At 41.5% G+C, this 26761-nt stretch overlaps 1 protein-coding gene across 1 annotated transcript; it reads left to right on the forward strand.

The window, feature by feature from the left end:
• The first annotated feature begins 1028 nt into the window (after positions 1-1028).
• On the forward strand, positions 1029-23258 carry LOC109899962 (choline O-acetyltransferase). Its single transcript, XM_031835352.1, has 15 exons — positions 1029-1309; positions 1678-1792; positions 4143-4334; positions 6828-6946; positions 11237-11290; positions 11916-12093; positions 14491-14668; positions 14849-15018; positions 15251-15351; positions 15637-15765; positions 15993-16115; positions 16336-16477; positions 16922-16984; positions 17497-17634; positions 20503-23258. Exons 2-15 carry the CDS (start codon positions 1745-1747, stop codon positions 20803-20805), a joined length of 1938 nt encoding a protein of 645 aa, XP_031691212.1. The 5' UTR covers positions 1029-1309; positions 1678-1744; the 3' UTR covers positions 20806-23258.
• Positions 23259-26761: the final 3503 nt, after the last annotated feature.

Consider the following 26761-nt stretch of genomic DNA (forward strand, 5'->3'; position numbering starts at 1 on the left):
ATATAACGTGTTTTGTGTGTGTCATAATTATTTATAGTGAGATTATAAAATCATCTTTAAATCATGTTCTGAATCAAACGAATAGCGTTTGATTAGGTGCGTAATGGTCGCTAGCTAGCAATGTTACCAAATAAACTGGTGGATAGAAATCCTTAATGTTGTCTGTCCTACACCCAATCCCTATGTTGAAGAGAATAGACAAGACGATGAAGTTAATACACAAGCCCCCTTCGGATCCTGGTTGAATCAACAGTTTAGTTACAGACATTAGTTAACAATCTCTATTACAAACATTACCAATTCTGTGCGTAATTTTGATTTAGGAGTAAACGCTTTGGAGTCAGAGATTTGAGAGAAAATTACAGTTACAGGGGTGGATTGTTATTCTACCCATACTGTAAAGATAACGAATAGTTTTCCCTTTTGAAATACGGGTATTGAATATGATACTTCAACCAACTGATCGTTTCACTGTGGGGTTTATAGATGACATCATTCATCAAAAGCTTTACACACGAGAAACAGAGAGAGAGAGAGTGCGTGTTTTATGGGTGTGTGAGTGAGAGGGGCAGAGAGAGAGAGAGAGAGAGAGAGAGAGAGAGCGAGAGAGAGAGAGAAATGCGAACCGTATTCTTATTATTTAAGAAAGATTTCGTTCCTGTAATGTCATGTAAACGTCTACTTGGTGGTGCGTAAAGTCATGGTGCAACTAGCTTGTGCTCAGCGCTGTCCGTGGTTCTGAAAGTTGACACGCGCTGTGAAAGCTCGCAGCAGACGCCCCACAAGGAGAACGGTTCTAACGATATTGTTCTCTCCACAACCAAGTGTAGGTAGTCAAGCTATTCGTTGATTTTCAGCTCTCAAACTCAGAAAAAGCCCCTTCTTTCCCCCGACACACTCTAAATTCAACAATAAAGTAATACGGGATAACACGGATTGTAGCTACTACAATCTCAAGATCATTTTCATACTTTGTCAGAGGTGGGCAGGGGAAGCAAGCCAAGCTGTCAAATAATATGTTCCACGAATAGATTTCGATGGGAGGAGTTTGCTGCTTGCGGGTTAGGTAGAGACAGACAAACACCTAGAGCATCTTTACTAAGCAAGCGCGCTTTAAAAGTCAAAGCCTTGCAATGGGTGTGAGATAGGAGTGAATATCATGAAGCGTGAGACAGAATGGGGAACGATCATTTGTTCGCGTCAAAGGATTTAGTTATGTTAGTTCTATGCACGTACGCGGGACAATATTTAATCTTGTTGCAAACCTTTTTGACCTCTTGAGGAGTGAAGGAAGACATCAATTTCACAGGTAAGCGGAAATCTTTTCTCTTATCCTCATTATTCACAAATATGCCTAGTTCAGTAAGTTAACAGGTGCACAATGTGCTTAGTTTGGATGACTTGGAAAGAGACAGCTCCTCGATTAATACTTATGGATAGATTGTGATTGTGGTTATGTATCTATAATCTATCTATGCTGAATACAATAATACATTATATTTAACACTAATGCATACCATATCAAAACCTGGTGATAAGATTTTGTTTTATAATTCAATTTATAATACGATTTATAATACAAACTCGACAGTGACAGTTATAACGTAGCACTCCTATTTTAAAGTAATCCATTTTTTCCTTTGTTTTGAATGATTTGGATGTACCGGCTTCATGCAGAAGGCTGAACTTCAACCAACTCTTGTGAGTTTGAATTCCTCCTGACCGATCCTGGCTGGATAACAACATGCCTATCCTGGAGAGAGAGCCGCCGAAAGGCCGAAGGGAAAGCTATGTATGAAAGTCTTAGGTTATATATATATCAATATACTAATATTCTTTATGCACTAAATCGATACATTCAAATTGTTTAAAACACTGAGGGTAATGAATTGTTTAGTAAGGATTGTGTCTGGCTTGCTATCAACTATTTCTAAAACAAATCTTTGCTTTATCTATACGGGCATATTATGAAAATGTAGGCTTTATCGTACAGCATTATAAGGTGAATTATAATAGGTCTATGTTATTCAGGTCGTCGCAGAAGTGAGTAACAATAACTGAATCGATAGTCATTTATTGGTGGATAATTAGCATAATCTAAAATCTGCTTGCTTTACTTGTTTCACTCAGTTTACATTGTTGCTGTTTTATCACAATGTTGCTTGTGACTGACAAAATACCGTTGCTGAGACACTATTTTAGGGAATTCGTTTCTTACCTTGACATGTACCACAGTCCTTTTTGTAGCCTTAATTGTTTTCCAAAGTATGCACTTATTGATACAAATTGGCTTCTTACTTGTTCTATTTCTTAACAAATTGTAATGAGAAGTGATTTTCATAAGTGTCTTGCAGAACTAACGCACTGATTATCAATAGAAAAAGTATGCAGCAACAAGCTTGAAAGCTATTCCAAGTGTAACAGGTACAGGCGCTGCCTATGGGGCTGAAAATAACATGGATGCTGAAACGCTGTGTCCTTGTACTGACCGCTAGGGGCAGAAACTAGAGAACTGGAAGGCTTTTATTATACTGGTATTAACAAAACTGGGAAATTAAAATACACTCTCAGATTTGATGTAATGCAAATGTATGATCCAACACAGAGCTTTGGAAGCCGTGATACTTGCGCCCAAATTATTGTTCTCTGTCTAAACTTTTATAATGTAAAAGCCAATTTATCGAGTCTTTTTTTGTTTTTGGAAGATATACACATTCTGCGAATTGTAAAGAATACCGAGAAGTAATCCGGGAAGTCAAACGTCTCAACAATTCACGTTTCTGTTGCCAGAGCACTTTAGCTATATGCTACTAGAATTTACACAGCACCATTGGTTTAGGTTACGGCGAATATGAACGAAGCACAAGCCCGTGGTGTGACACTTCAATTGCCCACTGGGGATCAATTAATTAAACAAAATTGAATTCAGAACGATACGATTCAAATGGATCTCGCCCAAGAGTGGCCATTCGCTTGGGGCTAATTCTAAGGTAAAATATCACCAACATATCCATTCAATCATACCTATTTCACATTTGATTTACACACTAAAAATAAGGGTTCCTCAAAGGTCTTTGGGAAGGGTGATGGTTCTATGTGGAACCATAATGACCCAAATAATCCATTCGAGCCCTTCAATGGTTACTTGCAGTTCAGATAAGGGTTCTTTCCTCTTTTAGTGATGATTAACATGTAGGGCAGTTGGTTCATTAGAATATGTTGGGGCGTGGTTTGCGCACAGCTCTTTTTGTGCAACCGTGAGTGAGAGTGTCATTCCAGTTTATTTAATATGTTGTGTTGTATTATAAAATGTTGTGTTGTGTTGTGGTATAATATATCACTTATGCCTATGGCCAGTGATTGTGTCTTGTTAAAGACTCACATATGGCCTTTGTGTCAATTGAGAACGATTGACTAAATGCTGGCACACTTTATTCAACCCATCAATAAAAACAGTAATAAAGTCTTGCAGAAGTTTAACAATGCATTATGGCTATTAAACCCTAATTAAAAACCCTGTATTGTTCTTCAAAGAACATTTCAGATTGAAACCATTATTTATAGAACCATTCTCCATAAATGTTCTATATAGCACCAAAAAGGGTTTCACTATGGTTACAAGCCATATTAACCCTTATTTGGCACTATATAGAACCCTTTTATTTTAGTGTGTAGTTAACCCATTCTCACAAGTTACACTGGCCAGAATGACAGAACCGATTCAAACATTTCAGGCCAAATTGGGACAAATAATTAGTCAACACTCAACACACTTACTCCCACTCCATATACAGCACTTTCCATTAGCATTTTATTCAATATAAAATAACCATAGCTGTTTCGATCAAAAGGAGCGTTTTCGTATCCCACAGGGCGCTGTAAAATTAATTCTCGACTAGGCTTCAAGCAGTTAGAATGAATAATTCACTCAGGTTCTAAGAATACAAGCTTTAAAGAGAAACTTCCTGAAGAAAATTAGGTATTTTAATGTTCAGACGAATGAATACATGCCTACAGGCAGGAAAACAGCTTCCTTATAATGATTAACACATTTTGTCCTTTTGGGTGCAGCATCATTGAGTCAATATTTATCCCAATCCAACCATTACAGAGGGTCTGATTGATTGATCTCACAATGTTAGGTCCTGCCCAAGGTGCCTGTCCCACCCCTGAAACAGACTCTGGACATGTACCTGAGCTGTATGAAACACCTGGTGAAGGAGGAACAATATCAGAAGACTAAAGCCATCGTGGTGAAGTTTGGAGAGCCAGGCGGCACTGGAGAGCTGCTGCAGAAGAAACTACTGGAGAGGAGTGACAAGACATACAACTGGGTAAACTCCCACCCTCCCTCCCTCCCTCCCTCCCTCCCTCCCTCCCTCCCTCCCTCCCTCCCTCCCTCCCTCCCTCCCTCCCTCCCTCCCTCCCTCCCTCCCTCCCTCCCTCCCTCCCTCCCTCCCTCCCTCCCTCCCTCCCCCCTCCCTCCCTCAGACAAGCCCTGTGTCCCAAATGGCACCCTATTGCCTATATAGTGCAAGGGCTCTGGTCAAAGGTAGTGTGCACTATAGGGAATAAGGTGTCATTTGGGAGGCAGACAAGACCTTCCAGGAAATGTAAACATGACACCTTATACATTCTGTTAGCCACTGTGGGAGTGTGATCCTTGTTAGGTTTCTATTGTTTTGAAACAGAAGTCAGATTTGGTGTGGGATGGGATGCCAGTTTGTTTACCTTTTAGTTGCCACATGTATGAAGCATGCAAAGTAGTATACCCTTGTACTTCTACACTCCTTGAAAAAATGGTGCTATCTATAATATTTTTTGTTGCAATTAGAACCCTTTTAGTTCCAGGTAGAACCCTTTTGGTTCCAGGTGGAACCCCTTTGGGTTCCATGTACAGTGCCTTCAGAAAGTATTTACACCCCTTGACTTTTTCCATATTTCGTTGTGTTACAGGCTGAATTTAAAATGGATTATATTTAGATTTAATGTCACTAACTTATACACAATACCCCATAATGTCAAAGTTGAATGAAGTTTTTCCAAATGTTTCCAAATGAATTAAAAAAGAAAATTCTGAAATGTCTTGGGTCAATAAGTATTCAACCCCTTTGTTATTGCAAGCCTAAATACTTTCAGGAGTAAAACTGTGCTTAACAAGTCACAGAAGAAGTTGCAGGACAATAATCGTGTTTAACATAATTTTTTAATGACTACCTCATCTCTGTACCCCAGATATACAATTATCTGTAATGTCCCTCAGTCGAGCAGTGAATTTAAAACATAGATTTAATCACAAAGACCAGGAAGCTTTTCCAATGCTTCGCAGAGATGAGTAAAACAAATGTAAACAATAAGCAGACATTGAATATCCCTTTGAGCATGGTGAAGTTATTAATTATACTTTGGATGGTGTATCAATACCCCCAGTCACTACAACGATACAGGTGTCCTTCCTAACTCAGTTGCCGAAGAGGAAGGAAACCTCTCGGGGATTTTACCATGAAGCCAATGGTGACTTTAAAACAGTTACAGAGTTTAATGCCTGTGATAGGAGAAAACTGAGGATGGATCAACAACATTGTAGATACTCCACAATACTAACCTAATTGACAGAGTGAAAAGAAGGAAGGCTGTACAGAATAAAATATTCCAAAACATGCATCCTGTTTGCAACAAGGCATGAAAGTAATACTGAATTTTTGTCCTGAATACAAAGTGTTATGTTTGGGGCAAATCCAATACAACACATTACTGAGTACCACTCTCCATATTTTCAAGCAAAGTGGTGGCTGCATCATGTAATGGGTATGTTTGTAATCCTTATGGACTGGGAGTTTTTTCAGGATAAAAAAAATACTGACTGGAGTTAAGCAAAGGCAAAATATTATAGGAAAACCTGGTTCAGTCTGCTTTCCACCAGACACTGGGATACTTTTTTCTAAGAGTGTACAGTATACTTTGACATCACTTCAGGTTGAAACATTGTAGAGCACAAGTAGAAGTAAACACGACCTAAAGGTGTGATATATCAGGAGTGTGTCGATAACGGAAAGCTAAACAATCTCCTTTGATAACCCATTGGAGACCTGTCCATAAAGACTGTAGAGTCTCCACACTGTGATTGAAGACACTATCAACTTCATAAATGGCCCAATACACTTGGACCATCAATAACAGCTGGCAACGGAAGGAGGAAAGAACTAAAGCTGTGGCCATAGATCTATCAGATCTGCCACTTGGTGTCTGCAGGACCAATCCATCACTGGCCACTTAGATGATCAGTCAGTCCTGAATTAAAGTAGCTTTCTGATATCTATCAAACTCCCACTCCTCCGCCACAGCCTCTCTCCTCCTCGAGTTCTTTTGCCCTCTCTTTCTCTTTGTTCTCTATCAAACTCCCACTCCTCCTGCTGCAGCCTCTCTCCTTCTCTCCTCCTGTAGTATTTTTGTCCTCTCTTTCTCTCTGTTCTCTATCAAACTCCCACTCCTGCTGCTGCAGCCTCTCACCTCCTCTACTCCCCTCCATCTTGCTATGATATCCAGTGCACTCATGATATTGATGGCTTCTCACACTGATGCCCATGAGATTCCCTTCTAAGAATACGTTTTCAGTATTGTGTTTAAAGCCAGTTCAACAAAGTCACAGTTTAAAAACCTGCAGGAGCAGCTTTTGGCACCTTGTCAACATGGATGGACAAAGTGGAGGCCTTGTGCCTGTGTTCTCTCTCTCTCTCTCTCTCTCTCTCTCTCCCTCTCTCTCTCTCTCTCTCTCTCTCTCTCTCTCTCTCTCTCTCTCTCACCATCTCTATCTCTCGCTCTCTCAGGTTTATGACTACTGGCTAGAAGATATGTATTTGAATCAGAGATTGGCCCTACCAGTCAACTCCAATCCTGCCATGGTCTTCCCAAAACAAAACTTTAAAGATCGCAAAGACTCACTCAGGTATGTGAAATATTCGCTCAGGTACAGTGGGGAGAACAAGTATTTGATACACTGCTGATTTTGCAGGTTTTCCTACTTACAAAGCATGTAGAGGTCTGTCATTTTTATCATAGGTACACTTCAACTGTGAGAGACGGAATCTAAAACAAAAATCCAGAAAATCTCATTGTATGATTTTTAAGTAATTCATTTGCATTTTATTGCATGACATAAGTATTTGATCACCTACCAACCAGTAAGAATTCCGGCTCTCACAGACCTGTTAGTTTTTCTTTAAGAAGCCCTCCTGTTTGAACTCGTTACCTGTATAATCGACACCTGTCCACACACTCAATCAAACAGACTCCAACCTCTCCACAATGGCCAAGACCAGAGAGCTGTGTAAGGACATCAGGGATAAAATTGTAGACCTGCACAAGGCTGGGATGGGCTACAGGACAATAGGCAAGCAGCTTGGTGAGAAGGCAACAACTGTTGCTGCAATTATTAGAAAATGGAAGAAGTTCAAGATGATGGTCAATCACCCTCGGTCTGGGGCTCCATGCAAGATCTCACCTCGTGGGGCATCAATGATCATGAGGAAGGCGAGGGATCAGCCCAAAACTACACGGCAGGACCTGGTCAATGACCCGAAGAGAGCTGAGACCACAGTCTCAAAGAAAACCATTAGTAACACACTACGCCGTCATGGATTAAAATCCTGCAGCGCACGCAAGGTCCCCCTGCTCAAGCCAGCGCATGTCCCGGCCCATCTGAAGTTTGCCAATGACCATCTGGATGATCCAGAGGAGGAATGGGAGAAGGTAATGTGGTCTGATGAGACAAACATAGAGCATTTTGGTCTAAACTCCACTAGCCGTGTTTGGAGGAAGAAGAAGAATGAGTACAACCCCAAGACACCATCCCAACCGTGAAGCATGGAGGTGGAAACATCATTCTTTGGGGATGCTTTTCTGCAAAAGGGACAGGACGACAGCACCGTATTGAGGGGAGGATGGATGGGGCCATGTTTCGCAAGATCTTGGCCAACAGCCTCCTTCCCTCAGTAAGAGCATTGAAGATGGGCCGTGGCTGGGTCTTCCAGCATGACAATGACCCGAAACACACAGCCAGGGCAACTAAGGAGTGGCTCCGTAAGAAGCATCTCCGGACCTGAACCCAATAGAACATCTTTGGAAGGAGCTGAAAGTCCGTATTGCCCAGCGACAGCCCCGAAACCTGAAGGATCTGGAGAAGGTCTGTATGGAGGAGTGGGCCAAAATCTCTGCTGCAGTGTGTGCAAACCTGGTCAAGAACTACAGGAAATGTATGATCTCTGTAATTGCAAACAAAGGTTTCTGTACCAAATATTAAGTTCTGCTTTTCTGATGTATCAAATACTTATGTCATGCAATAAAATGCAAATTAATTACTTAAAAATCATACAATATGATTTTCTGGATTTTTGTTTTAGATTCCGTCTCTCACAGTTGAAGTGTACCTATGATAAAAATTACAGACCTCTACATGCTTTGTAAGTAGGAAAACCTGCAAAATCGGCAGTGTATCAAAAACTTGTTCTCCCCACTGTATGTGAAAGACTCACTCAGGTAAGTGAAAGACTCACTTCCTCAGTGTGAATAAGATTAGTGGTGTTTGACTGACAACCAGTTTAATTATACTTGACAACAGGGAGTCATGTACAGTACATACTGTAGTAATCTCGGCACCCAAACCAAATCAGCTACTCTGACGAGAGACTATGTACATTGAGATGATTTTGACTGTTTGAACTAGGTACTTACTTACTTATCATAAATAATGGGTAATTATTTATTTATTTTTGCATTTTCTCATCCTGAATCCCTCCACAACTTAGAAGCTGTCCAACTATATAATGGTAAATACAATATACAGAGTACAATATTGTATTATACTGCAATATACAATGGTGCTGGTGCAATGCAATACATGGCTACTATGCTTCCTGTCCTGTCCTGTACTGTAAACCACATTTGGTGAGAGATTTACAACAATGTTTTTAGCAGGTTTAAACCAAACCAGATTTACAACAATGTTTTCAACAGGCATAAACCAAACCAGATTTACAACAATGTTTTTAGCAGGCTTAAACCAAACCAGATTTACAACAATGTTTTCAACAGGCATAAACCAAACCAGATTTACAACAATGTTTTTAGCAGGCTTAAACCAAACCAGATTTACAACAATGTTTTCAGCAGGCATTAACAAAACCAGATTTACAACAATGTTTTCAACAGGCATAAACAAAACCAGATTTACAAGCTGCAGTACGTGGAGAGTATCAGTAGCCAGTCTGCATCATCTCTTCTCTACATCTCTGCTGCTTATTAAATGAGCTGTGGTCTGCCAGCCTGACAGACAACACACAAACACACACAGACAAACACACAATTACACACACACACACACACACACACACACACACACACACACACACACACACACACACACACACACACACACACACACACACACACACACACACACACACACACACACACGCACAAACACAAGCACACACATACACACACACGCAAGACCATCCAGATACAGACTGTGTACTGTTAGTCAACATTAGCTTTTGTCAGCTTACAGTGAGCTAAGTGAAAACTAGCAGGACCTCCAGAACAGCCTGCTAATAGACCGACAGAGACTCTTATTAGATTAGGAGTGAAAGATCTAAGCAGTCCGCTGAGACTGGTGGCCTGCTTAGCTGGCTGCCCTCCTCCTCCCCATCCTCAGCCTCCATACAGTGGTGTGGTGGTGAATGTGTGGTTGGGGGGGTGTAATAAGTATCTGTGTGTGTATGTTTGTGTGTGTGTGGTGTAGCCCACTTTGTATATTGATCTGGGGTTTGAACACATAAACACTGAGACAAATGACAGAAAACACCAGGGCTGACGTGGCGCTGTGTTTTGCTCCTTATCTAGATACACACACACACACACGCACATACACACGCACACACGAAAACACACATGCATGCACGAAAACACACACACGCACGCACGAAAACACACACACACACACACAAACGCACACAAACACACGTGCACACACACGCGCACACACAGCATAGCCCTATAATCTAGTATAAATGTAATTATAGCTCTCCAATGAGAAAAGGGGGGAGTGGGTTGTGGTGTGTCTTGCGTGCATTTGAAGCATCGTGAGCAGATGGAGATGTTAAAGTAACAGCCTGGAACTGTTTGTCAATCAGTATATGTGGATATTTAAATTAGGGATATGGATGAATAAAATATCCACATGCAGAACTATTATATAGTTACAATTCAGTAATACATATTTTAATTATTTATTTAACCAGGCAAGTCAGTTAAGATCAAATTCTTATTTACAATCAAGGCCAGGGAACAGTGGGTTAACTGCCTTGTTCAGGGACAGAACGACAGATTTTTACCTTGTCAGTTCAGGGATTCGATTCAGCAACCTTTCGGTTACTGGCCCAACGCTCTAACCACTATACTGTACATATATGGAGAAAAGTGTAAGGAGAAGAGTATATTGCAGTGTATAGTGTGGAGTATATTGTAGGGTATAGTGTGGAGTATATTGTAGGGTATAGTGTACAGTATAGTGTACAGTATATTGTAGAGTATATGGTAGAGTATAGTGTAGAGTATAGTGTAGAGTATATTGTAGTGTATTTTGTAGAGTATTTTGTAGAGTATATGGTAGAGTATAGTGTGGAGTATATGGCAGAGTATATGGCAGAGGATAGTGTAGAGTATAGTGCAGAGTATTTTGTAGAGTATATGGTAGAGTATATGGTGGAGTACAGTGTAGAGTATTGTGTGGAGTATATGGTAGAGTATAGTATATAGTATATTGTAGAGTATATGGCAGAGTCCAGTGTAGAGTATATAGTAGAGTATATTGTAGAATATAGTGTATAGTGCAGAGTATAGTGTAGAGTATATTGTAGAGTATAGTATATAGTATATTGTAGAGCATAGTGTGGACTATAGTGTAGTGTATAGTGTGGAGTATCGTGCAGAGTATAGTGCAGAGTATAGTGTAGAGTATATTGTCGAGTATATCGCTGAGTATATCGTAGAGTTTAGTGTAGAGAATTGTGTAGAGTATATTATTGTATGTTGTAAATTGTATAAGAAGGGTATATTTTAATAATGGATGCCAGTAATTTAATGAATCTACTGTTACATGTACACTTTGTATTGTGCCAGTCCTATTGATGTTGTGTGCTGTGTGCTGAATCAGTCTTTCTATTCTCTATCTTCTCAGATTTGCTGCTCACCTCATCACAGGAGTTCTGGAGTACAAGGAACGTATTGACACGTGAGTGCCCTTAAATACAGTTTGTCCACTCTAGTCTATTCTATACCGTAGAAGGTGAGTATGAAGATAATCTATATTCTACAATATAAAGGGGAAAATAACACTTTTATTTATAAAAACAATATACAAACAATCTAGAACAGGGGTATTCATCTCTTATCTTACGAGGTCCAGAGCCTGCTGGTTTTCTGCTCTACCCGATAACTAATTGCACACACCTGGTGTCCCTTGTCTAAATCAGTCCCTGATTAGAAGAGAACAATTAAAAAATGCAGTGGGACTGGCTTGGAGGTTCAGAGTTGAGTTTGAAGGATCTAGATTGTAAGTGGATAAAACGGTCCTGAGGTTGTCTGAAGTCCCATGCCTCTGTGTCTCTGTGTGTTTCCTGGGCCTGCTGCCTGACAGGTGGGCGTTGCCTGTGTACTATTTATCATAAACATAAATAACACATAGAAACAGAGTACACAGACCTCATCTAGAAAATAAAACAAACAAATATTTATTTATTTATTTATACAGAAACAGAGTACACATACCATGTAGAATATAAATGTCCTCTCCAGAGCAGCTGAGGGTTGTCTGAGACTCTGTGTCTGTGTGTCTCCTGGGCCTTGGGGTCTGACAGGCGAGTGTTGCCTGTGGACTTTGCTCGGGGCCAGCTGGCAGGGACCCCTCTGTGTATGAAGCAGTATTACCGTCTCTTCAACACATACCGTCTGCCCGGCCACAAGAGGGACACCCTCGTCATCCACAAGCCTGGGTCGATTGAGCAGGAGCACATCATCGTGGCATGCAAGAACCAGGTCAGAGAGAGACTAAGGGCTCGATTCAATCCGTAGCGGTGTGATTGAAATGTAAAGATAATTTCCGATTGAGCCGACGTATACAGCGTTTACCGTGAATGCAGTCTCAGCGAACGCGGGAACAATGCCTTTAAATTTATATTATGCTGTAGCGCAGGTCTTTAGCGCTACGGATTGAATTGAGCCTTAAGATTGCGTAATCAAATGGCACCCTTTTCCTATCCTTATGGGCCCTGGTCAAAAGTAGTGCATTATGACCTCCCGGGTGGCGCAATGGTCTTGGGCCCAGGCTCTGTTGCAGCTGGCCGTGACCGGGAGGTCCGTGGGGCGACGCACAATTGGCCTAATTTCTTCCATCGTCCGGGTTAGGGAGGGTTTGGCCGGTAGGGATATCCTTGTCTCATCGCGCACCAGCGACTCCTGTGGCAGGCCGGGTGCAGTAAGCGTTTCCTCAACATATTGTTACGGAGGACGCATGGCTTTCGACCTTCGTCTCTCCCGAGCCCGTACGGGAGTTGTAGCGATGAGACAAGATAGTAACTACCAACAATTGGATACCACGAAATTGGGGAGAAAAGGGGGTAAAATAAATAAATGTTAAAAAAGTTGTGCATTATATCAAATCTAATTGTACAATTTTCTTCGTAAACAACAGGTATGGACTAACAGGGAAATGCAGGCCCTTCCCAATAATGCAGATGGAAAGAAAAGATTTAGTCAGAACAGAGAATATTGTTTCTCAGGATCTGAGAGTCTTTAGGTGCCTTTTGGAAAACTCCATGCGGCTGTCATGTGCCTCTTACTGAGGAGTGAGTGGCTTCCGTCTGCCCACTTTACCATTAAGTCATGATTGGTGGAATTCTGCAGAGATGGTTGTCCTTCTGGAATGTTCTCCCATCTCCACAGAGGAACTCTAGAGCTCTGTAGGAGTGACCATCTGGTCCTTGGTCACCTCCCTGGCCAAGGCCCTTCTCCCCTGATCGCTCAGTTTGGCCGGGTGGCCAGCTCTAGGAAGAGTCATTGGTGGTTCCAAATTTCTTCCATTTAAGAATGTTGGAGGCCACCATTGATTTGATTTGATTTTGATTTTGATTTGATTTTGATTTGATTTGACCTCAAGGATTATCAATGGAAACAGGATGCACCTTAGCTCAATTTTAAGTCTCATAGCAAAGGGTCTGAATACTTATGTAAATAAGGTAAATAAGGTATTTTATATTTGCAGAAGTTGCAGAAGGGTCGGAATACTTTCCGAAGGCAATGTATATAATTTATGCCATGGTTCAAAGTTCATAAAGGGAAAACGTCAGAAACATCAACATAAACAATAAATGTGAAGACGGTTAAAGTAACCATGACTATTAGGGTGGGAAGCCAAGAGTTATCTTTTACAATGAATCTCACTCCCGCCATATGAAAAGGCTGAAAGGGAGGTCGAGGAAAAGAGAGTCTTTCCGTACCTAGTGATGGTTCCAGGAACTATCAATCAGTGGTACATATTAAGAAGCCATCCCTGTGGAGAAATGGAATATTAAATTAAATTACTGATTGAATCTGCCATTTTGCCAGAGAACCACCATGAGTCACAAGAACAATTGATCAGGTTGCGTCCCAAATGCCCCCCTATTCCCTATGTAGTGCAATACTTTTGACCAGGACCCATAGGACTTTAATTAGCCAGCTGCCATATGGACCGATGTACAGCAGAACTTTAGTTAGCCTGCTACCATATGGACCGATGTACAGCAGAACTTTAGTTCAAATGCCCCCCTATTCCCTATGTAGTGCAATACTTTTGACCAGGACCCATAGGACTTTAATTAGCCAGCTGCCATATGGACCGATGTACAGCAGAACTTTAGTTAGCCTGCTACCATATGGACCGATGTACAGCAGAACTTTAGTTAGCCAGCTACCGTATGGACCGATATACAGCCGGACTTTAGTTAGCCAGCTACCGTATGGACCGATGTACAGCAGAACTTTAGTTAGCCTGCTACCGTATGGACCGATGTACAGCAGAACTTTAGTTAGCCTGCTACCATATGGACCGATGTGCAGCAGAACTTTAGTTAGCCAGCTACCGTATGGACCGATGTACAGCAGAACTTTAGTTAGCCTGCTACCGTATAGACCGATGTACAGCAGAACTTTAGTTAGCCTGCTACCGTATGGACCGATGTACAGCAGAACTTTAGTTAGCCTGCTACCGTATGGACCGATATACAGCAGAACTTTAGATTAATCTATTTTGAGGTTCTATAATAAATCACATCAAATCAGATGTATGTTTTAACCTGTAAATATTCGAACACTTTTTCATGTTTATGACAGATTTCCGCTCGGGTACAATAAAATTAATCCTAATCCAAACATTTTTGTTTTTCCTCTTCTCAGTTCTTTGTGTTGGACCTAGTTGTAAATAAGAAAAAGCTGAAAGAAATGGACATCTTAACCCAGTTGGAGAAGATAGTGAAGATGGCGGAGAACTCAGAGGAGAGACAGCCTCCATTTGGTCTGCTGACGTCTGATGGAAGAACAGAATGGGCCCAGGCTAGAGAAGTGCTCATCAAAGGTTTCACTTCAGACACCTTACAGTCTGCATTATATCATAACTATAATAATAACGCAGATATCAAGTAGTAATATCCTCATAGTAATAACTCGAAATAAATCTCGGCAAGACTATGAAAACACATATATTTGCATAAACTCACCTAGTCTGTCTGTCTCCCTTCCTCCCTCCCTCCCTTAGATTCGGTAAACAGAGAGTCATTGGCTGTGATTGAGAAGTGTCTGTGTGTGTTGTGTCTGGACAACCCCAGTGGGATGGAGGTTGGGGATACCAGCCGAGCCCTGCTGATGCTCCATGGAGGAGGCCATGAGAAGATGGGGGCGAACCGTTGGTATGACAAGCCAATGCAGGTAAGGCCATGCCAATGGCACCACGACCCGTATTCATACAGTGTCTCAGAGTCCGAGTGCTGATCTAGGACCAGTTTTTCCTTTTACAGAAGATAATACAGAATAAGATAATATGGATGGGGTTGACCTGATCCTATATCAACACTTATAAATAAAGGCCCTGGCCCGTGGAATGGAATAGAAAGAAGCGTAGACAGTTCCATGTAGGATGTGTAACCCTCCTCTATTTCAGTTTATTGTAGGGGAGGACGGAGTCTGCGGAACAGTGTGCGAGCACTCACCCTTCGAAGGCATCGTTCTGGTGGCATGTACTGAATACCTGATGAAATTTATGTAAGCAAAGGAACAAAACATGAATGCATCCTTATGGTGGTAGATTTATGTGGAGTTGACAACTGGTATCCCCCAAGGTTCTATTGTGGGTTCTGTGCAATATAGTTAACAGCCAGTTTATTACATTATACATCTTAAATCAGATCATTCACATTTACAGCTAATGTATTAATCAAATTGTATTATTTGAGGTCTGTCATAAAGCAGCATGCTGTTGATGAATAATACATTTATAAATAATAATACATGATTCTAAGGAAGTCATGTGACGTGCTCTCTCCACAGGACTGGAAGTCCCTCCAAGATGGGGAGGGCCACCAGCGTGTCGGAGCTTCCTACTCCTGCCAGACTGCTCTGGAAGACCACACCTCACATCCAGGACCTCCTGAAGGCCTCTGCTGAGAGACTACAGAGGTAAGACACACACACACACACACACACACACACACACACACACACACACACACACACACACACACACACACACACACACACACACACACACACACACACACACACACACACACAGCATAGCCCTGCCATCTAGTAATCTACCCTTAATCTTACCCCCTCACTACAATAACCAATGCATTTTGAATCCAAACGTTGTTTCTTATTCATCAATGTTTTCTATTCCTCAGGCTGGTTAGAGATCTGGACATGGATGTGCACAAGTTTGAGGTCTATGGAAAAGAATTCATCAAGAAACAGAAGATGAGCCCAGATGCATACATACAGGTGGCTCTACAGCTGGCATTCTACAGGTACAGTACATCTGTATGAAATGTATTTAAAATAACATGTTATTTATACTGTATCAGCACACTATTCATTTTAATACATTGTTTGCTAATTAATGACAGTCATTTTAAAACAACAAAAACCTCAAGGAACTTTGTTCCGTTGGTCACACATAAAGTTAATTTATGGAAGTGTCTCCATTGATATACAGTAATTATATATATTTTATTTTTGATTTCTCAGATGCAATGGAAGGCTGGTGTCCACTTATGAAAGTGCATCTATCCGACGTTTCCATGAGGGCCGGGTGGACAACATCCGCTCAGCTACCTCTGAGGCTCTGGCCTTTGTGAAGGCCATGACGGACGAGAAGGCATCTCTCTCTGTGAGTCATTTTTCTTACTTAGTCCCCCAATTACTGGGCTACTCCCATTATACTGTTCATCATGTCCTCTTAACTGGTGCCACCGCCTCCCTCCCACCAGAGTCGAGAGTCCGTTGTTCCAGCCACAAACACACAAGCAATGCACAGAAGCGCACACACACACACACACACACACACACACACACACACACACACACACACACACACACACACACACACACACACACACACACACACACACACACACACACACACACACACACACACACACACACACACACACACACACACAAAAGCAGCTGATCCCTCTACATATTTCAAGCACAATCTCTCATATGACTCCTTGTCTCCTCTCATAACATGTTCAAAGTGGAGTAATCATATTTAGCTCATAAGACTTAATGTAATTATTTATTGTGATCTTGTTTGTATTACATTTTACAGGATTCTGAAAAGATGAAACAATTGTGGGATGCAATTAACGCCCAGACAAATTACACAATCACAGTAAGTGCAGATATTTGAATAAACTGTCCATTGCATAAGTCAATTTGATAAAGAGAAACATATTTTTCAAGGCCTAGATTCAATCAGATCAAGCATTAACCGCTGCTCTTGTGATTCTTGTCACAAAGCCACACCCGCCCCACTCGCATTAAAGGTTCAGAACGAGAGAGTGTAGCCTATACAGAAATAATGACGCGAAATTGAAAATCATTAAACTAAATAATGAGGATTTCTATCAGCCTAATCGAGGTGTAGATTACATCTCACATTCCAGTGTTCGAACTTGTAAACAAGGCTGCATGGGATTTCTCTTAATGCAACTCTGTGCTTCCAGTGTCAATGTCCGCTTTAGTTATGATGCCGGTAGCCACTTGTGGATTTGACAGCTCTAACACAGTTCCACCTCAGACACCGCCAAAAGCTATGCAGATGTTGGCTAAAACAGATCTGATTGAATTGGGCCCTAACTAGCTTAAATACATGGAGCGCTAAGGGTTCTTGGTGTTTCACAGGCTATTACAGGGTTGGGAATAGACAATCACCTTCTCGGACTCAGAGAGATCGCACAAGAGCTCAAGATGGAGAGGCCGGAGATCTTCACAGATGAAACCTATGTGGCCAGTAACCAGTTCATTCTCTCCACCAGTCAGGTATACCCTCTAGTCATCGCTTTGCTATGTGGCTATTGCTAGTGCAGCCATAATATATGCTATATAATATGTGCAATTTAGCAGACGCTTTTATCCAAAATCATGCATGCATACCTCTAATCTCAGTATTTGACAAGCAGCTAGATGACAATAATATTATTTCAACCAATTGTGTTATAACTATTTATTACATATATATATAAATCATCTATGAAGTAATCAGTAACAGTTTATATAACTACTTATAAATCCCTAGTTAAAGTATACCTGAGTATACCTGAGTAGATGGCAGTGGCAATTTTAGTAATATTAACACTGAGCTAAAGGCTAGAGCTGCCGCTTTCAAGGAGCGGGACACTAATCTGGACGTTTGTAAGAAATCCCGCTATGCCCTCTGATGAACCATCAAAAAGGCAAAGTGTTAATACAGGACTAAGATTGAATCCTACTACACTTGCTCTGATGCTCGTCGGATATGGCAGGGCTTGCAAACTATTGCCAACTACAAAGGGAAACCCAGCCGCAAGCTGCCCAGCAACGTGAGCCTACCAGACGGGCTAAATGCCTTTTATTCTCGCTTTGAGGCAAGCAAAACTGAAACATGCATGAGAGCCCCAGCTGTTCCGGACGACTGTGTGATCACGCTCTCCGTAGCTGATGCGAGCAAGACCTTTAAACAGGTGAACATTCACAAGGCTGCGGGGCCATACGGATTACCAGGATGTGTACTCAGAGCAAGTGTCTTCATTTACATTTTCAACCTCTCCGAGTCTGTAATACCTACATGTTTCAAGCAGACCACCATAGTCCCTGTGCCCAAGAACGCGGAGGTAACCTGCCTAAATGACTACTGCCCTGTAGCACTCACATCTGTAGCCATGAAGTGCTTTGAAAGGCTGGTCTTGGCTCAAACAACACCATCAACACCATCATCCTGGAAATCCTAGACCCACTCCGATTTGCATACTGCCCCAACAGATCCACAAAGATAACACAATCGAAATTGCACTCCACACTGCCCTTTCCCATCTGGACAAATGAAACATATATGTGAGAATGCTGTTCATTGACTACAGCTCAGCGTTCAACACCATAGTGCCTACAAAGCTCATCACTAAGTTAAGGACCCTGAGACTAAACACCTCCCTCTGAAACTAGATCCTGGACTTCCTGGCGGGCCGCTCCCAGGTGGTAAGGCAAAAACACATCTGCCACGCTGATCCTCAACACGGGGGCCCCTCAGGGGTGCGTGCTTAGTCCCCTCCTGTACTCCCAGTTCACCCACAACTGCATGGCCAAGCACGACTCCAACACCATCATTAAGTTTGCTGATGACACAACAGTGGCCTGATCACCGACAACAATGAGAGCCTATAGGGAGGAAGTCAAATACCTGGCAATGTGGTGCAAGGACAACAAACTCTACCTCAACGTGAGCAAGACAAAGGAGCTGATCGTGGACTACAGCTGCAACATCGAGAGCATCCTGACCAGTTGCATCACCTCCTGGTATTGCAACTGCTCGGCATCCGATCGTAAGGTGCTACAGAGGTTAGTGTGTATGGCCCAGTACACCACTCGGGCCAAGAGTCTTGCCATCCAGGACCTCTATACTAGGTGTTGTTAGAGGAAGGCCCCAACATGTTTTAAAGACTCCAGTCACTCAAGTCATAGACTGTTCTCTCTGCTACTGCACGGCAAGCGGTCCTGGTGCGCCAAGTATGGGTCCAAAAGGATCCTTAGCAGCTTCTACTCCCAAGCCATAAGACTGCTGAACAATTAATCAAACGGCCACCCAAACTATTTGCATTAACCCCCCCCCCCGAAAAAAACATGGTCGAATCAAGATGTCAATGATCTTCAGGTTGGAGCTCTAGAAAGAGGCACGAGTTCCCAACTTCGGAATTCCCAGTTGGATGACCGTTCAAAACATATTTTCTCAGTCGGAACTCATTTTTTTCCAAGTTCCCAGTTGTCTTGAATTCACCGAAGTCTGAGATTTCCCAGTTCCAAGTTTCCAGTTGTTTTGAACGTGGCAGAAGTCATGCTGGATTGACAGCATGGCCAATGTATTCAACCTTTTCTGGCCCATGGTGTTGCATGTGAATGTTTATCCTTTTAAGCTTGGAAAAGAGACCCTTAAACCCAGACTTGGACTACACACACTCTCCACTGAATAGCTGGCTACTGACTGCTTTGCAATGCTTGCAGTTAGCCCCTGATTCCTTCCAACCCATCATTGTTGAATTTGAATGTTTATGTCCAATAGCCGATGAGCACCGATACGTTTTATCTATCCTTTTCTTCAAATGACAAGGATTGAAAAGGTTTTGCTAGTAGATTGTCGACTTGATTCATGATAATGACTGCTTGTCTAGCTTGCCAGCTAAGATTTTGAAAGTATGATATTGACATGATCAGTCCAATCAAAGCTACGGTAGATTTGACGTCATTTTATCTGCATCCAATGATCTTGAGCTTTCTTGGATGGGCATTACCAATCACTACACTCTGGGTTGTCCACTGGCTGCCCCTCCACCACAGAAAGCACTGATCTAGGCTGAAACACCTGCATTTGGGAGCTGCCTTACACAAGAAAGCAAAAAATAGACCATGCTTGTATGCGGCTTTATTAACTGAATTATTATTTACATAGTTTACAAACTGATATGTGACACATATTAATGCCAAAATAACATGCAAAACAGACAACAAAAGGGTGCCCCATCTGCCCTGAATAACGGGGCAGGTAGATGGGTATTAACCACTGGTAGATGGGTATTAACCACTGGTAGATGGGTATTAACCACTGGTAGATGGGTATTAATCACTGGTAGATGGGTATTAACTGGTATACATCCTCCTCAGGTCCCAACCACAGTGGAGATGTTCTGCTGCTATGGCCCGGTTGTTCCTAACGGCTACGGGTGTTGCTACAACCCCCAGTCAGACCACCTCCTCTTCAGCGTGACCAGCTTCCACGGTAGCACCGAGACCTGCTCGGCAGTGTTCATCAAGGCTCTAGACGAGGGCCTCGTAGAGATGAGGGATCTGTGCAGGAAGAGTAATAAGCCTCAGAGCAGCGCTGCTCCTGCTGCCTCGAAGGCGGTTGTGAATAACCAAGGAGCAGGCAGCAAGCTTCCAAGCACACTTCAGAAAACAATGAAGTAATTCATACCAATGTAGCTTATGACGGCTTCACACTCAACTTCCGCCGCATCCCGGTATGTCGTAAAAGGAGCATTAACTAGTTGTCCTGTGTGTATTTTCATGTTTGTGCAATCAGGTTTTTGTTTTATGACTTATCCTCTCAATTCAATCAGAAAATATGAAGCCTTAACTATGTAACTATGTACATAAAACGAAGAGTTAATAATTTAGCTGTAATGACTACAAAGAATTAAACATGGAAAGAAACATAGTTGTAGACTCTCATTCATCATTGACACGGTGTGGGAGTCAAGACAGAGCAGAGATATCTGGTCTACTAATAGGAAACTAAAGCCATGCCTGCTATTTCAGCACTGTAGTGACGGACAGCTCCTCTTCACCGAGAGGATGAATGAACTAGCTCCTAAATGATCTCAGTGTATGTACGCTCAACATATATTCATCAGCTTTGTTGAAACAACTCCTAAATATATACCGGAATATACCATTATTCACATTTGTCATGCAAACAATCATATTATAACTAATGGGATTAAAGTAAACTAGGTTTAAGATCGTCAATATAAGGACGATGACAAAAAGGGATTTCTATCAGGTAAAGTCTAAAGGATGACAGGCACTTTAATGTTCTATATGTTTTACTTCCGTTTGTTAAGAAATGATATGAAATACATGATATGTGAAGAATAACAGTTGACTGATATACAGGAGCTCATTGCTTGAGAAAAAAAAATACTTCAATGATTCTTAATTCAGTAGCAACCGTTGCTATGTATCAGTATATTTGTGCTGTGAATCATATTTGTCATGTCCTATATGTGTGTATATGTGACGCAATAGTTTGAGTAATGAAAATGTCTGTGTTACCTTACTGCATCAGTTCAGTAGGATGAACTGAGCTTTACTCACTAAGTGGTGATAATGTAACGTGAATCATTATGTGTATGTTTCTATAGTATACCAGTAGTAGTGTAGAAACATTAAGAATAAAATACAGTCATTCAAGGCTTTACTGTGCAATAATAAAATAGCTTACGCAGCAAGGCTTGCACATGCAATTCATATGAAATCTATTCATTATCTTAGCTAGTTTTGGTATTCAGCAATATTTTGGTCACAGTAGAATGTAGAATGTGTTAGAATATATAATACAGTAATGTCCTCTTGTGTGTAATAGAGAAGTGTCTTATTGTAACAAGCAAAACCCTGCATGTTTTAGATGATGGTCTCATGTTCAAAACCTGTCAGTTTGTCCTTGTAAATGTTTCATTACTATCACAAATATCGAAGTCAAGAATGTTTAAATGTTAATTGTTGCTGTTACATGTTATTGTTGTTTTGTGTTAATAATGTATTTTGCTGGACATTTGAATGTGAACCAGGTGACAGCGCAAGTATTTTATCAGATGTACTTCTTCTCACTTTATACCTCACATAGTCACCCTATCCTCCTTTCTCTCTCTAGTTCCCTATGCATGCACAATGAGGAAAAAAAGTCTTAGAATGCACGTAAGTGCACTTACAAAAGCTTACAAATCAATAAAAAAAAGGTCTGCTTGTTGTTGTACCTGTAAATGAGTCCATACAAAACATAAACAGATTTGCCTTAAACTTTTGACTGATATGCTTACAATACAGTATTTCTAGAGGTATTTCCATAGATATAGGTAGTAGAGATTATGTGCGGGATTGTCTCATACCGTTTCATCAAGTGGATGTGGTGATTCTGTGGAAGAAGAAATGTGTTACCTGTTTGTGTGACGTATGGAAATGAATAGGAATGTAGTAGTGGTGTTGATAGGCTGGTTTTTGAGTTTCATACATGCTTCCCTAATGGCACCCTTTTCCTTTTATATTGCACAACTTTTGACCAGGACTTTGCTCAAAAGTAGTGCACTATATAGGGAATAGGCTGCCATTTGGGATACATACTTTATATATTGATAATGGTCTAATGTGTGGTTCCACTCATATTATGGAATCTAAGGCGTTGATTGATACTGATTGCAGTAGCGCAGAATATCAGCGTTATAGCTTGATTCACATTTAAAGGTTTCCCCTTTCCTCTATTCACGGTAAACAATGCATGTCAGCTCAATCGGAAATTAACTTTACATTTCAACCATGCTACAATGCAGATCTTCAGTGCTACAGATTGAATCGAGCCCTAAATCCATGCTCATGTTATCGTTAGTGATAGGGAGAGTACTGTAGTTTGTGCTGTATCAATTGTATTTATTTTAAATAGTCAATTGAATTTTCAGTGAATGCATACAAATCTAGTAAAACACTGAAAAGCTTATTTATTTTTGTAGTTAAATACATACATTTATTTTCATCCAAAAACCGATATGATATACGCACTTGAATTGTATTGGAGATATTTATGAGAATATATTGTAACCTTTTGCTGTGTAGATAATACTGCAATAAATAAAATGAATTCCAAAATATCATGAGGCTAGCTTCTCCTTGGAATAGCACACTCAATTCCTATGTCAATCCTCAGCTGTGAATGGGGGTGCAAGAGAGTGAGTGTATCCCAAATGACACCCTATTCCCTACGTAATGCTCTAACATGAAAGTACTGCACTCTATAGGGAATAGGGTGCCATTTGGGACGAACAAGGACACAATCCATTAAATATAAAGTGTATGGGAGTAGCCTACAGTATACTGTCGTAAGTCTCTCTAATGAACATCTGTGTCAACTGCCACAACAATTGGAGGTATAACAACCAGCCTGTTTTGCCTGAGTCAATCTGTGTGTATTTTAAGGTCACATCTGTAACCCATAGAAATATCAAAACTAGAATGGAGATCCATTCATTGGTATATTCAAAATGGCCGCCGGTCCACCCATCACAGAACATAGACTTGAATGGGTATCTCTATTCTACTCATTCAATTTCAATGTTTTACCCATTCCATAGATGGGTTGGTTGTTTAGCCACAAAACCTATGCATGCACAACTATGGGGCAAAACAGACGAGGTTGGCTTAGATTTTTGACAACATGTAAACTATATTTAGTCTCAATGTTTATTGAAAACATAAATACATTTGCACAATGAACACTTGTTGTCTCTCAAATACATTGTTACAGTTGTTGGTTACTTAGCTAGCCAATATTAGCATTGACATGAAATCAGTCAAAACAAGACATGGTATAAAGAACAAGATAAAACAAGCTGAAACAAGCCACCTGCGATTCCCTAAATGGCAGCTTCTTGTCATTGTTGCTAGCTATCTGATCGTTCAGAATCATAACAATACGCGGCTTGCGGCCACATCGATGCGCGCTTCATTTTCGTGACGTTGTCAGCCAACCCGTCAAAACAGCAGATGGCTTAGTTCCACTGGTATCTGATTGGGTCTAAATTATTTTATGTGTGTAATGGCCGTCGTTGGAATGAGGTGAGGACCAAAGCGCAGCGTGGTAAGGGTTCATCATATATTTATTAAACCGAGAACACTAAACAAAATAACAAAGGAGAAACGAAACAGTTCTGAACCGTGACATACACATAACAGAAAATAATCACCCACCACTCAAAGGTGAAACCAGGCTACCTAAGTATGGTTCTCAATCAGGGACAACGATTGACAGCTGCCTCTGATTGAGAACCATACCAGGCCAAACACAGAAATCCCAAATTATAGAAAAAATTACATAGACTGCCCACCCCAACTCACACCCTGACCATACTAAAACAAAGACAAAACAAAGGAACTAAGGTCAGAACGTGACAATGTGAGAGAGATACACACACTATGAAACTGTACCTCACAGCACAACAGCCAGGAAGTCTATGAGCTCTGGAGCTTTCCAGAGAACTATCTAAGTTGATATATTATATGACAGTATTTCTCAACTCCAGTCCTTGAATACTAATGGAATCCCAAGTGGCACAGCGGTCTAAGGCACTGTGTTAGAGGTGTCACTAGAGATCCTGGTTTGATTCCAGGCTGTATCACAACTGGGCTGTAATTGGGGGTACCATAGGGTGGTGCACAATTGGCCCAGCATTGTCGGCTGTCATTGTAAATAATAATTTGTTCTCAACTGACTTTTCTAGTTAAATAAATAAAATCCCCCGAACAGCACACACTTTTGTTGTAGTACATATTTTTGTTGTACTACAACAAAAGCACAACTGATTCAACTTGTCAAGGATTTGATGATTAGTTGACAGGTGTAAATAGGTGTGCTTGTCCATGACCACAACAAAAGTATGTACTGTTGGGGGTACTGGAAGACCGGAGTTGGGAACCATTCCAATATGATACTGTATTTAATTATATAAATTCTATGAATTTGTACAAATGACTACATAAAATGATGGATGTCACTCTCCCCACATTGAGGCACCTTACAGCACCTGAAGCCAACTGAGAAGAGCTGAAAAGTCAAACTTGACAACACAAAATCTCAACAAGTCCTGGAAGGTGACAATGCTCCAGTACCGGAGACAAAATCTTCCATTATACTAGATTATCCACACATGTACCTTAACATTTAGATATTTTTGTACCCCAGAGAACAGAATTGTACCCTAACTGTACCCTTATTTCTGAGAATGTGGTAGAGTGTGTGTTATTATTATTATTATTATAACAATGATATTTAATTAAGCAGACGCTTTTATCCAAAGTGACGTAGTCATGCGTGCATATAGTTTACGTATCGAACCCATTATCCTAGAGCTGCAAGTGCCATGCTCTACCAACTGAGCTGCAAGCGCCATGCTCTACCAACTGAGCTGCAAGCGCCATGCTCTACCAACTGAGCTGCAAGCGCCATGCTCTACCAACTGAGCTGCAAGCGCCATGCTCTACCAACTGAGCTGCAAGCGCCATGCTCTACCAACTGAGCTGCAAGCGCCATGCTCTACCAACTGAGCTGCAAGCGCCATGCTCTACCAACTGAGCTGCAAGCGCCATGCTCTACCAACTGAGCTGCAAGCGCCATGCTCTACCAACTGAGCTGCAAGCGCCATGCTCTACCAACTGAGCTGCAAGCGCCATGCTCTACCAACTGAGCTGCAAGCGCCATGCTCTACCAACTGAGCTGCAAGCGCCATGCTCTACCAACTGAGCTGCAAGCGCCATGCTCTACCAACTGAGCTGCAAGCGCCATGCTCTACCAACTGAGCTGTTGACGAGGCAGCCGTTGACGAGGCAGCCGTTGACGAGGCAGCCTTGACGAGGCAGCCTTGACGAGGCAGCCTTGACGAGGCAGCCGTTGACCAGTCCAGGCGGACTTGGACAGGTTAGGATCCATGGATGTAGGAAGCCCACCTGTGGATGGGTGATGTGGGAACATCAGTGCTGATCGGTGTCTGCCACGCAGCAGACAGAAAGGCAGGCTCACCTGCTGACTGCTATTGACTGACTGGTGCTCAGAACTGACCTCTACACTGTTGTTTACATCTCTCCCCTGTTAGGAGACAGGCTGATTATGTGGTTCTGTTATGAAACAGTGTTCTAGAGCAGAGCAGAGTAGAGTAGAGTGGAGTGAAGAAGAGTAGCAGACTCATTTACTCAAAGCAACAAACAGAACTGTCAACATGGACAGGGACACATATTCAATACATGTGGCCCATGCAGGAATTGAACCATAACCCCTGCTGCTATTTGTATTTATATTTATTATGGATCCCCATTCCCACTCTTCCAGGGGTCTAGCAAAATTAAGGCAGTTTATACAATTCATTTTAATTTTAATATTATACCCATTTGAAAGCAAATGGGTACTTTTAGGTCCATCTCTGAGAGACATACACTGTTAATACAGTACAAGACAGTACAAGCCTATTCTATTCTGTTTTATTCTTTTCTATTCTATTTTATTCTATTGTCTCAGACAGGATAGAAACCAGATGAGTTCAAATGCCCAGCCCACACACAGTATGTTCATAATGGGGCGGCAGGGTAGCCTAGTGGTTAGAGCTTT

Source organism: Oncorhynchus kisutch, linkage group LG11, assembly GCF_002021735.2.
Source record: "Oncorhynchus kisutch isolate 150728-3 linkage group LG11, Okis_V2, whole genome shotgun sequence".
Lineage (NCBI taxonomy): Eukaryota > Metazoa > Chordata > Actinopteri > Salmoniformes > Salmonidae > Oncorhynchus > Oncorhynchus kisutch.